The 13,160-nt window shown below is 38.3% G+C and overlaps 1 protein-coding gene across 2 annotated transcripts in view; it reads left to right on the top strand.

Annotated features, from left to right (window-relative positions):
- TBC1D5 (TBC1 domain family member 5) overlaps positions 1-13,160 on the top strand; it is a 564,348-nt gene that overhangs the window by 305,417 nt on the left and 245,771 nt on the right. For both annotated transcript variants that reach the window (XM_014842157.3, XM_014842161.3), the window contains exons 6-9: positions 6,405-6,513; positions 7,978-8,067; positions 8,158-8,232; positions 9,357-9,424. In XM_014842157.3, the coding sequence (XP_014697643.2) occupies positions 6,405-6,513; positions 7,978-8,067; positions 8,158-8,232; positions 9,357-9,424 (342 nt within the window). The remainder of the gene's footprint in view (positions 1-6,404; positions 6,514-7,977; positions 8,068-8,157; positions 8,233-9,356; positions 9,425-13,160) is intronic.

A 13,160-nucleotide genomic window follows, 5' to 3' on the forward strand; every position in this document is an offset into this window, starting at 1 on the left:
TTTTTTTTTAAAGATTGGCACCTAAGCTGACATATGTTGTCAGTGGGTTTTTTTTCCCCTCCTTTTCTTCTCCCTGAGCCTCCCAGTACATAGTTGTATATTCTAGTTGTTGGGCCTTCTGATTGTCCTATATGGGACACTGCCTCAGCATGACCTGTTGAGTGGTGCCATGTCCATGTCCAGTATCTGAACAGGCAAAACCCTGGGCCACCAAAGTGGAGCGTGTGAACTTAACCACTCAGCCATGGGCCTTGCCCCCACATTTTATGTTTTTGAAGTCATATCTAATCTCTTATTTTGTGTGTCTGTCTATTAGCCTCTTATCCTTGAAATAGGTAATTTTAGTACTTTTGTCTTCTAACCATCATGTTATCTAAATAGATCATTCATCTGCTATCTTTACTGTATTTTTGCCTTTACCAGTGATTTCATTGCCTGCTTTTGATCATTTTCTTATTCTTATTTGTGGTCTTCTCTTTCCCACTTAAATAAGTCCCTTCAGCATTTCTTGTAGAACTGACTTCTTCATGATAAACTCCTTTAATTTTTCCTTGTCTGAGAAACTCTATCTCTCCTTCCATTCTGAATGATAACCTTGCCCATTAGAGTATTCTTGGCTGTAGGTTCTTTCCTTTCAGCACTTTAAATATGTCATGCCACTCGCTTCTAGCCTGTAGGGTTTTGGCTGAGAAGTCCATTGATAACCTTATTGGCGTTCCTTTGTTACCTCTCTCTTCCCTCTTTTAAGATGGTCTGTTTATCTCTAATTCTTCACCTCTTACTTATAATGTGTCTTGGTGTGGGCCTCTTTGGGTTTATCTTGTTTGGTACTCTCTGTGTTTCTTGCATTTGAGTGTTTGTTTCCTTCCTTAGGCTAGGAAAGTTTTCAGCTATTATTCCTTCAAGTAGATTCTCTGCCTCTTTGTGTCTTTCTTCTCCTTCTGGGACACCTATCCTATGAATGTTAGTGTGCTTGGCATTGTCCCAGTGTTCCTTTAGGCTGTTCTCATTCTTTTTAATTATTTTTTCTTTCATCTATTCAGCTTGCGTAGTTTCCTCTAGTCTTTCGTGCAGCTTGCTGATTTGTTTTTCTTTATCATCTACTCTGGTATTGAGCTCCTATAGTGAATTTTTCATTTCCAGTATTGTATTCTTCATTTCTGATTGGTTCTTTTTTATATTTTCCAATTCTTTGTTGACATTCTCACTGTGTTCTACCAGTCTTCTCCCAATATCAGTGAGCATCCTTATGACTTTTTGTTTGAACTCTTTGTCAGATAGATTGCTTATTTCCGGTTCATATATTTCTTTTTCTGGGGTTTTGTCCTGTTCTCTTGCTTGGAACATATTCCTTTGCCTCCTCATTTTGCCTCTTTCTCTGTGCTTACATCTATGCATTAGGTGAGTCAGCTACGTCTCCTGGATTGGAGAAGTGGCCTTGTATAAGAGACACCTTTTGAGGCCCAGCAGTGTGCTTCCCTCTTGTCACCAGTCCAGATGTTCAAGAAGTGACCCCTGTGTGGGCTATGTGTGTCCTTCTGCTGTGGCAGGGTTTCTTTTACTGCAGGTACCCAGGGAATCTAAGCTTTCCCTGCCTGGCTGGCTGTTTGCAAATTGGGTTTGGGGAACCCCAGCACAGTTGGCAGCAAGGTCTAATAGCACACTCCTGTTTCAGTTTTTCTGATAAATGAGTAGGCAACCATTGTGCCTGGTTGCTAGGCTCAGTGGCTTAGAATTCCTGTAGGCCTCAGGCCTGCAAGGCTGTTGTCAGCTCTCTTCAGATTGCAGCTGTTCGGGGCTGGCCCTGGGCACGGGAGCACCCAGTTATTTCAGGCTTTGGAAGGTGGGGCTGATGCCCTTTGTGGCTGTTTGTGAAGCACAGGTCTTCTGCCCCAATAAGCCCCACCCCCCACAGGTCCACACCCACCCTCAACACAGTCCTGGCCTGTGCACACTTCCTGACCTCATGGAGCATACCTAGTTGCCACACTGCAAAGGCCCTGACACTCTCCACCAATGCCCTGCACAGTTCCCCTTCCTCTTATTCACACCCTGCCCCACAGAGACAGACACACTCGCCTGTCTGCAGAGGATTGAGGTACCCTCTAGGTAGGCCACAAGTAACCTGAGGGTTTTTCTTGGGTGGGGCCAGCCCCTAGGGTGAGCTGCCTTCCTGTCTGAGCTGGATTAAATCTGCACTCTAGGGGTGGGCCCGGTGGCGCAGCAGTTAAGTGTGCACCTTCCACTTTGATGGCCTGCGGTTCACTGGCTCGGATCCCAGGTGCAGACCTATGCACTGATTGTTAAGCCATACTGTGGTAGGCATCCCACATAAAAAAATAGAGGACAGTGCGCATGGATGTTAGCTCAGTACCAGTCTTCCTCAGCAAAAAGAGGAGGATTGGCGGCAGATGTGAGCTTGGGCTAATCTTTCTAAAAAAAAAAATCTGCACTCTAGTGGGTATGGCAGACCCCTGGGCTAACAGTCCAAAGGAAGAACTCCAATGGCGTCTGCCAGCATCTGTGTCCAGACACCTGTACTAGGTCACACCAATGGCTGCCACCAAGGTCTCAGTCTCTAGAGAGGTCTCACCTCTTACTGAGATGCACCCTGAGCCTACCAGGTGAGTCTCTCTTCACCAAAGGACTATGCACCTTTCTTTCTGGTGATTTTAGCTTGCTCTCTGCATCAGGTGAATTTGTGCATGAGCCCTTTAAGAGCTGAGTCTTTCTGCTTATGGCAAAAGCTTTTCTGGGGGTATTCGCCATTGTAGTTAATAGCCTAGCCAGTGAAGCTAGATATTATGATGTTGTGCTGAGTCTGAAGGATGCCTATAGTGGTGACATGCCCCTGCTAAGGACCCCACTCCTCCAGGGAAGGCTGCATATGTTGGAGTTGCTCCTGGCTGGCTGTGAAGCTCTGAATCTCACAAAGGTGGCTTTTTTCTCTCCAGAAGGAATTTCTGCCGCTTCCCTCTCAGTCAGGACTGTCTCTTGGTGTAGGTGTTCTTTTTATCCAGTTTTCAGTTTCGTATCCAGGGTCATTTTTCCAAGATTAGTTGTATTCTGGTTATGTTCGTGGGAGGAGATGAGTTCAGAGTCTGCCTATGCCACCATTTTGAAGATCCCTCTACACTGAGTTTTCATTTTTAGCTATAAAACTACTTCCACCTCCTCTTTACTGTAAGAGTTCTTTGCCCTTAATCATATTATTGGTTTACATATCCATCTGTTTACTCCTTTAACTTAATGCTTTTTTTTAATATCTCAGAGTGCTGAGCACATAGTAGGTACTAAATAAACGTTTATTATGTTTACTCTGTATTATTGAAACATAATTCCGTAGAAAAGAAAGACAATTAATAGATTGTCTTGTGGCCTTTATGTTCCTGTGTTGTTAGAACTCGTCATCAGTTTGAGATGTTATGCCTTTAATTAGAACTGTAAGCTCCGATGAATAAATTTAAATGATTGAATTTCAGAGATAATGTTTCCATTTCACATACCTCAGTCTCCTTTTCTCTTTACCAACACTGTAATCAAGGCACAGGGTTTTATTTAAGCTAACAAATAATTATCCTTCATTACATATGTAGTATGTAACTTGACCTTAAAAGGCTGCTTGACTTGACAAGATGGTAGTGAATCTAGCCACCAGCTGTGTCTACTTTCACGATGTCTTGGTACCTGTGAATAGAGCTGATTTGGGAAGAGTCTGGAGGAGTCATTGCCTCACAGTTCCCTCTCTTATTTGGAATGTAGTGATGTTTTCAGGCCATGGGACTACATGGTCTCTACAAATTTGGATTCCTTTTGGGTTCAGAATGTTTTTGAAATCTGTGCTTTCTGTTTACAGACCACAAGCTATTTTAACATACTTTAATTTTCTGAGATGTAGTCCTGTAATGTTCTCATATACTCATTGCTGATCTTGTCTTTGAGTATTATTAAAAACTGGATAAAAACAAAACTTGAACAATTACCCATGTGGGTACCCATGCAGGGGATCACTGAATTTTCCAAGAGACTTCACTCTCAATTTTTTGGCCATCATGTTTATCTTTCATAGGACATTTACTAATAAGGTTGAACCACCTTAGTCTTGAATAACTGGTGATGGTAAAGGAGGCATTTGAAATAACTGTCTTTTCATCTCATTTGATGGTGCAGAATCCAAAGCAACACCTTTACATTCCCCAGAGGCTTTTTCAGAAATCCTTGAGGCTGAGCAGGAGCAAAGGGGGATAATGTATCTGAAATTGTTGGGAAATGAATAATGTTTTTAAAACATTCTAAGTAATACAAATGGACTAAAACGATTTGAAAAATCCCAATATTTCAGTGATCAACTCGTTGAACTTGGAGTGGCTAAGAATTACTTAAGAGTGAAAACAATGGAAAGACCATCAAGAGAAAATAATGTTAGGTTTAAATTATACGCAAATTAAAAAGCTTCAGAGTGATGAAAATCAAGATAATTGAGTTAAAAAATACATACATATGGCAGACAAAAGTGTGATGTCTTTAATTATGAAAAACTCCTCTCTTGGAACAATAAAAAGGCACACTAAAATAAAAGGAATATTATAATTATTGACAATAATATTAAGTTTTTAAAAATGTTACATTTTTGCTGGGCACCCTTCTGAGGGCTTGTCGTCTATTTTAATCCTCATAGTAACTTTCTTTTAAGTAGTTGCTATCGTTATTATTGTTATTCTATTTTATAGATGAGGAAACAGAGGCACAGGGGGGTTATGTAAGTTGCCTGTGCTTGCACAGCTAGTAAGTAACTGGTAAATTGTGTACTGTTTCTGAACGCATGACTGTCTTTTTTGATCCCAAGAGTATGGCTCTGGTGTCCATTCTGTTAACCACTATCCTATACTGCTTATAATAGGCAAAGTAAAAGAAAGAAAGTTTTAATAAAGAAGAAATAAAATGACCCAAAAACATTAAGAATTTTCAGTTTCAGTAAGGAAACAAATTAAAATAAAAATGAAATATTTTCTCTTATGAACAGAGTGGTGAGAATAAGAAATTTTCGCGGAGTGGTGGTAGGAATGTATTTCTTCCCGTACTTGGAGTGTGTGTCCCATTTGGCGTACTTAGCTACAAGCCTCTGCTGGCGGAAGACTTGGGATGATCTGGGGTCAGTGCTACAGAGCTGAGGCTGGAAGTTCTCTTAGTCGTGGCAGGAGGGAGTGTAACATTGTTTTGGTAACACTTTTGTAAAACTCTGGAGAAGATGTAGCTTGCTCCACAGTCAGGGTTTTGAACTTTAGGTGTGCAGTTGTTTACGTTACTGGCTCTCAGATAGCATAGTGTACAAGGCTGTCCTTTCTCAAAATGAGTAGAGTCTGGCCAGTGACAACTGCTTGTATATATATGATGGAGGGTTTTTAGAGGCTTTCTTTTAAGGAAGTCTCTCTGAAGGGATTGCCACGGTTTCAACTTTGACAATTAATTTTAAATTATAAGTTTATTGTGGCATTATGAAATTTGAGAGAAAATTTCATAAAGCTGTACCCAGTAGCCTCAACTGTTGACAAATGATTCTTGATGTTTAGCTTGCTACAAGATGCAGGGAATATAGGTCTACTTCCTTTATTCACATTCAGTAAATGGTTTGGGACAATTAATTTCCAATTGTTTCCCAGTAGAGCAGATTTACTTGTATATTAATGAGGCACAGGTGTTAGGCCCCTGGTGTCTGCGTGCCTGGGAGGCATATTTCAGTTGTTTATCTACTCAGCCATAGGTACTGCAAGGTACTCAAGCTTGCCTTTAACAGTTTTTACAGTGAGGCTTTTTAATTTTTTGATTTTTTTTCAAATTTGCCTGCACCTGTTAAAATTTTAAAACTGATCATGTAGAAAGAAGTTGCAGAGATTTCAATAGTAAATAGCACTAAAAGTTAAAGAAAGGAGTGTTCTATTATATTTAACTACCAGCCTGACATTAAAGAGAAATGGGTTCATTTAAACAGATATTTCATGTGAGAAGCCCATATAAACAGTACACTTTTTTGTTGTGTATTTTTGGGGCAAGTACATCTTTGTCAGTGGCTAAAGGAGTCATATACTTATATTAATGTTCATCATTTTTTTCTTGTTTATTTACTGAACTGTACTACCAGCATTTTACAGGAAATGGAATAGCCTCCATAGACATTATGAATTTCAGTAGCTGGCATAATTATAGCGATCTACATATTCATTAAATCTACAGAAGAACTCTGTCCAAAAAGACAGCCATGCGTTCAGAAACAGTACACAACTAAATATATACGTTTTAAAAGTTGCATTTCTTAGACTTATTTAAAATTAATTTCCTGTAGCACTCCTCTCCAAGCAGAAGAATTTTAACAAAAGGATCCCCATGCTTTGGTTTCTTGCATATAGGAAAGAATGGGAAGAACTATTTGTAAACAACAATTACTTGGCAACAATAAGGCAGAAGGGGATTAATGGGCAGCTGAGAAGCAGCAGGTTCCGCAGCATTTGCTGGAAGGTAAGAAGAAAATATTTATTTACAGTTTGTGGTTGCAGTATATCAACACATTACCTGATGCCCTGGAAGATTACCCATGCAGGGGATCACTGAATTTTCCAAGAGACTTCACTCTCAATTTTTTGGCCATCATGTTTATCTTTCATAGGACATTTACTAATAAGGTTGAACCACCTTAGTCTTGAATAACTGGTGATGGTAAAGGAGGCATTTGAAATAACTGTCTTTTCATCTCATTTGATGGTGCAGAATCCAAAGCAACACCTTTACATTCCCCAGAGGCTTTTTCAGAAATCCTTGAGGCTGAGCAGGAGCAAAGGGGGATTAGCTTTCAGGTTCCTATTATATCAAGTGCTGTCATTTAGCCATCCTCCCTTTCTTCCTCATAAATAGCAGATGGGAAAAGGTTTTTCATATTTCTTTTACTAGAAACAGAAGGTGAAGGGCAGCAAGAAGGAAAAGTAGAAGGAAATTAGGTCAGTCTCCTTCCAATAGAAAGGGCCATTGGTTACCAAATCTAGTAATAATAATCTGCCTTTATCTTTTTAATTGTTTGGAAATACTGTCCCTTTTTGTTCTCTCAAAATGGATGAATTTAGGTTTAGACTCGTTTCTAAAATGACTTCTATTGAAAGTTTTTTAGGGTTTATCTGCATAAATTGAGCATACGGAGTCTGTGCAAGTAAAGACAGTAAGGAACACATGATGTATTAGACAGTTTTAGATTTAATAATTTAGATTTAATAATTAAAATACATTTTTCTTCTGTTAGATGCAGGCAGTAAAGGCAGGAGACCTGCTGCTAGATTATTTGTTTACAAATGTTTAGGCCCCACCCCCATTCCTTGTTGTTTAACTTTCAGTATCCTTCGTTTGCTAAAAATATATCAAGATTTATTTTAATGCTGTATTAAACTAAATTAAATCAAATTTGTCTTTTTAAGAATGCTTGTTATTTTCGTAAGCTGATTGCCAGTTGTAAATTACATTTTCTGCTGTAAAAGGAATGATTTCACTTCTCAGACTTTGTCCTCAGATTGTTCTTGTCTGTCCTTTACCAGCTTGTTTTAAGACAAATCTTAAACCTTGAAATTACTAATTGAGCCTTGTGCCTATTAATACTCCCAACACCCCCATTAATATAAGACTGTAAAATGGGAGTTATGCTTGAACCTCAATGGATTTTTCTTGTTCATTTTTAATATAAATCCTGAAGGGAGGTTGATTCCATTTTGTGGTGTGGCTTTTGGGATCTTGTTTTTTGGCCTTTGTTTACTTTTTGAATTGTCCAAATATATATTTCTTAAATATCCCCAAATATAATTTATCGAGGATTAGAATGATGATATGAATATGGAATACCATGAATATGAACATCTCTTTCAGTTTTCTTGAGATCTGTTTGGCATAGTTTCACATTTTACTTATGATTTTTACAAAAGTTTCCATTTTTTTTCTTGACAGCTATTTCTTTGTGTTCTTCCTCAAGATAAAAGCCAGTGGATAAGTAGAATTAAAGAATTAAGAGCATGGTATAGCAACATTAAAGAGATAGTAAGTTGCCCTTTAATTCATGTTTTTTTATGTTTGCTTTAAAGTCCAGTAGCCTCTGATCTCTGCATGTTTTCTTTCTTTCTTTACCAGCACATCACAAACCCGAGGAAGGTTGTTGGCCAGCAAGACTTGATGATCAATAATCCCCTTTCACAAGATGAAGGGGTAAAGTTCTTCTTTATTTATATCTCAACCTCTTTTTCCCATAAGAATATACTTAGGAGATTGGTTATCAATCACCATGAAAGTAATGGTATTTTATACCAACTATTTTGTTTAACCCCAGATACTGTATCACCTAAAACTTGGTGGGAATTATTCCATGCTGTATACATAGTGTGTTGCAGGAAATTTATGATCTGTGTCTGTGGGACGGTACCCCAGAGGAGGAGTCCTAGGGTCTATAAGAACTAAGGGTAAAATAGAGCATAAAGATGAGGGTAGAACTATTTTATCAAGGTTGCAGTGGGAGAGGGGAGGCTGAGGAAAGTCTCCCTTGATGATAAAAATAGAGAAGAATTCACTTGGTTGGACTAACTCCCAGGAAGAAAAGTAATTATTTGTAATGAGTCTATGAAGAAGTTTTTAAAAATCAGCAAGATCAGGCCTGTTTCCACTCATACTCCAGGGGAGACTAGGTATAATTACTACTTTAGAGGTATTGGATAACTTCTTCAATTGCTGCTCTAATTTCTGTTTCCCTGCTAATAGAAATTTTTTTTCTAGTTAATATATAATATTAGCATTTCTTTTCCTGATACCTACAATTATTATAATATAGTCTATGATATAACAGCATAAAATGTTAAGAAAGTTTTTAAACTTTGCTTAAATTTACATTTTAAAAACTACATAAAAATCTATTTGATTATAAAACCATCTTTGTAGAAAACGTTAGATGTCTTTCTTAGAGCCTCGGGAAGTCAGGTCAGGTTCAACTTGGGACCAGTTGGCCTGTGGCCCTTCTGTGATCCAAGTAGACTTTGTTGTTGTTGTATGGGTGGTAGCTGGTATATAGTAGTAAAAGTATCATTCACTTTAGGTAGGTAATATAAAAATTTAAAATATATACAATAATTTCACTGGAAAAGTTGATGTTAGAATGAGGATGTGGTTCCAAGATTAAAGTAGATTTTAATAAACATTATTCCAATTTTGGGTTTCCTATCTACAATGTGAAATAACTCAAAGAGTAGGATAAATTTAATAATTTAAATCATTAAATTGAGATCATAAAAGCCAAGCAAAGGTGTGAGATTATTTTAAATAGATTGTTCTCCTTATTTCAGAGTCTTTGGAACAAATTCTTCCAGGATAAAGAACTTCGATCAATGATTGAACAAGATGTCAAAAGAACGTATGTAGAAGTATTTACAAGTTACTTTCAATAATTCATATTGGTGTTACCTCTTTGTAATTTTAACAAAATACAAAATCCGTAGAGGAGCCTTGATCGAATGTGTTATTCTACTTGTGTTAATAACAGTGATTTCGGCCAGATTTTGATAATAATGATTATTTCCTATTCTTAAACTATAGGTTTCTGTGTTCCCTTTTTCAAAATAAAATAGTATTTTATCAGTTTTTCAATTTCCAACAATTATTTGAAGTTGTGCTTCTGATTAAGGTTGTATTATGTAGTCATAATATTGGTATTACTAGAAAAATTTATCTCTTGCTTTGAATACCTTTCTAATCAAATCGCTTTCTAAGTGACTGTTATTTTTATCCTCCTTGTTTCTTTTCCTCTTGAAGCCATTCATGTTTGCAGACAACCTCTTCTCTTAACCTACTCAGTATTTACCCTGTGAAAGAGTAGTTTCTTATTTATCATATAGTTAATATCCGCGACTTTTATTTACTGGACCTCGTCTTTCTGGGTCATGTAGTGAGATGCACATGGAATTTGTGTAGGAAGATTTTAGGGTAAGTTCTAGCAACAGAAGTTATAAGCTTGGGCAAACTACTCTCAGTGCACATCTTTCCCCCTCAGTCTTTTTCTGTAAAATGGGGATAATAGTAACTACCCCACAGGATTGTTGTAGATTAATGAGTGTATGTTATAATAGTAGTAAATTAGATACGTACGTTTTAGACTGTAAACCATCATGTAAATGTGAGTAAAGTTAATTTAATCATTAGGATCTAGGATGAGCCAGGCATATGCAGAGTCATGGGTATCTCTAGTGCCTTCTTCCAAGTCCTTCTGCCCCACTTCTAGTTCAGCTCCTTCTAGATCTATTGCAATGCCAAAGCCCCTGGCTCTCTCACATTCATCTCTTTCCAGGTCCCAAAACCAGAATAATCAGATGACATAGACTGCTATTAAGGTTGTACTATACATTTAAGAAATGAAATTTTCTATGTTAAAATGAAAATACGTAATAGGAATCATGGATTCAGAGTACAACAAAACCGTAGATACGTCGTAAAGGTAGCAGGTTGTAGGGGTGCGAGGTATGGGATCATTTTGATGAGCTTGAGTTAGCCAGTTAACCCAGGGGTAATGAGTTATTATAGGCAAGCTACTCTCAGAGGTGTTGGGTGTTAGTGCTTGATCCCTCTAGGATATAGTTTCAGAAAGTAGAATGCCATTGTATTGGTGCACAGGAGGTACTCAATAAATAATTATTGAATAAAAAAAGAAACGAATTTCCTTGTCAATCATTTAAGTAAGTAAGTAATCAGTGGCAGTGAAACAGGCCTCAGAAAAACAAAATGCACAGCATATATTGCTAACCAGCTAGTAAAGGCATCTCTTTCTAAAAAATGCTAGGCAGTTATCTTAGAAAACTTGACAGCTTCAGCTTGAAGTGGCTAATAAGAAGGATTAGAATCCATCTCTCTACTGTCATCAAATGGAAATGGACGCATCCTGGCGCTAGGCAGAGTCACATGCTCAGAGGCCATACAGGCCCGACTGGTTAACAGAAATAGCAAACAAGGGAAGAAGAAAATAAACTTGGATAGCCAGACCAAACAGACAGTGGCGTTGTGAGCCTGTTTGTTATTTGGTTACTTAGCTCGAACATTTTTGTGTGGCTGCTTGAGGAAGTGTTGTTTCTTGAAAGACGTATTCTTTTAACTATTTGGTTTTATATTTTCTGTGTATTTTTCTTATAAAAATGTATATGTGGATGTATAACACACACATATGGCTAATTTTTTCTTATAATTTGTCTCCACTAGTATATTTTAATTAAATTGGCAAACTTGAGATTCAGGTAAAGTATCTAGGAGGCTCTCTAGTTGACAGTGTAGCTGGGGGAGGTTACATATGTTCTTCCCTAGAAGGTTTGCCCATGGCTTTCTCCACATTTAGAGTAAGTCTCCTTGCCTTCTCTATGTAAATTTTGTGGCAAGAAACTTAGCTTGTAAGGTAAGATTGTCAGTCTTATTTTAAAGTCACCGAATTGCCTAATGATAAAAGCCGAATAGCTTGAATAATTTTACTACTTCAGGTAATACGTTTCTGTTTATAAGGCACTACATGATCTAAAATCCATGGTTCTCAATCCAGTCTGTAAAGCAGTTCATAATGCAATAGGAGAAGAGAAGAAGTGCAACTCTGTGAATGTTATACACTGCTACTTGTTCACTAGCGTCTGTGATAGGAAGTTTGGTTTTTTAAATTTATATTTAGTGAATGTCTGCTATGTTTCAGGCTTATTCTTTGCATTTGGGGAACATAGTGGTGAATAAGACAAGGTCCTGCTCTCACAGCATGTACATGTTAGTGTAGGGGTCAGGGGTGGAGTGAGACAATAAGCATGTCTAACTAAAGAGGGTAATCATAGAGTGGTAATCGCTGTGAAGAAGAGTACAGCAGGGTAATAGGACAGCTGGAGGGATAGCTACTTCAGGAACAGTGGTCTGAAAAGGCGGCTCTGAGAAGGTGGCATTTGAGCTGAGATGTGAAAAATTTTTAAAAATCAGCCATGTACAGATCTAGGGGAAGAACATTCCAGGCAGAGGGAACAGCTGGTGCAAGGTCCCTCAGTGAAAATGAACTCAGTATGTAGAGGAAGAAAAGGAAAGCAGGTATAGCTGGAGGCAAGTGATTTAAGTAGGGAAATCTGAGAGGAGGGCAAATGTCAGACAGGTGGTCATTAGACCATACTAAGGAGTTTAGGTTTTATTCCAATTGCAGTGGAAGCCATTCGAGGATATTGACCAGGGGTGTGATATATATAGAAGGGTAATTCTGGCTGCTGTGCAGTGGGGTGAAGGTTGAGGTAAGAATGGAAGCTGGAAAAGCAGCTAGCTCGGAGCCTATTGCAGTTTTCTAAGTTATGTTAGTGACTTAGAATAAAGATGTAGGGGCCAGCCCCATGGCCGAGTGGTTAAGTCTGTGCGCTCTGCTGTGGCAGCCCAGGGTTTCACGGGTTTGGATCCTGGGCGTGGACATGGCACTGCTCATCAGGCCACGTTGAGGTGGCGTCCCACATGACACAACTAGAAGGACGTGTAACTAAGATATACAACTATGTACCGGGGGGATTTGGGGAGATAAAACAGAAAAAAAAGAAAAAAGATTGGCAACAGTTGTTAGCTCATGTCTGGGGTGGGGGGTGGTAGAATAAAGATGTAGTGATAAAGTTGTTAGGAGTAGGTACGTTGAAGATAGACATTTTATATTTTTAAATACAAATTAGGGGGTCATTATATGTAGTTTTCTCACATTAATCAGTCCTTTTCCATTTGTGCTGCTGTGTGTCAGGTCCTTTCTGCCTCCTACCTAAAGTCTGTTACTGGTTTAATTGTTCTCTTACCTAATCTATTACCTTTATTATTAATCTATTACCTTTCTCTCTCAGTCCATTCCACGTGTTACAGCCAGTTTTTCTCAAAACGCATTTCTAGTCATGCTACTTGCCTAATCTAAAACTTTCTATGTTACTCTGTGGTCTGCTGAAGAATGGACTTACCCAGCCTCCCTAACACACACACAGTTCCCTTTTAGGATATCCATTTATGTTTCTGTTACTGAGTTCTAGTTTAATTCCACTGTAGTCTGAGAGCAGACATTTTATGATTTCTGTTCTGTTCAATTTGTTAAGGTGTGTTTTATGGTCCAGAATGTCGCCTGTCTT

This window comes from Equus asinus, chromosome 21, assembly GCF_041296235.1.
Source record: "Equus asinus isolate D_3611 breed Donkey chromosome 21, EquAss-T2T_v2, whole genome shotgun sequence".
Taxonomy (NCBI): Eukaryota; Metazoa; Chordata; class Mammalia; order Perissodactyla; family Equidae; genus Equus; species Equus asinus.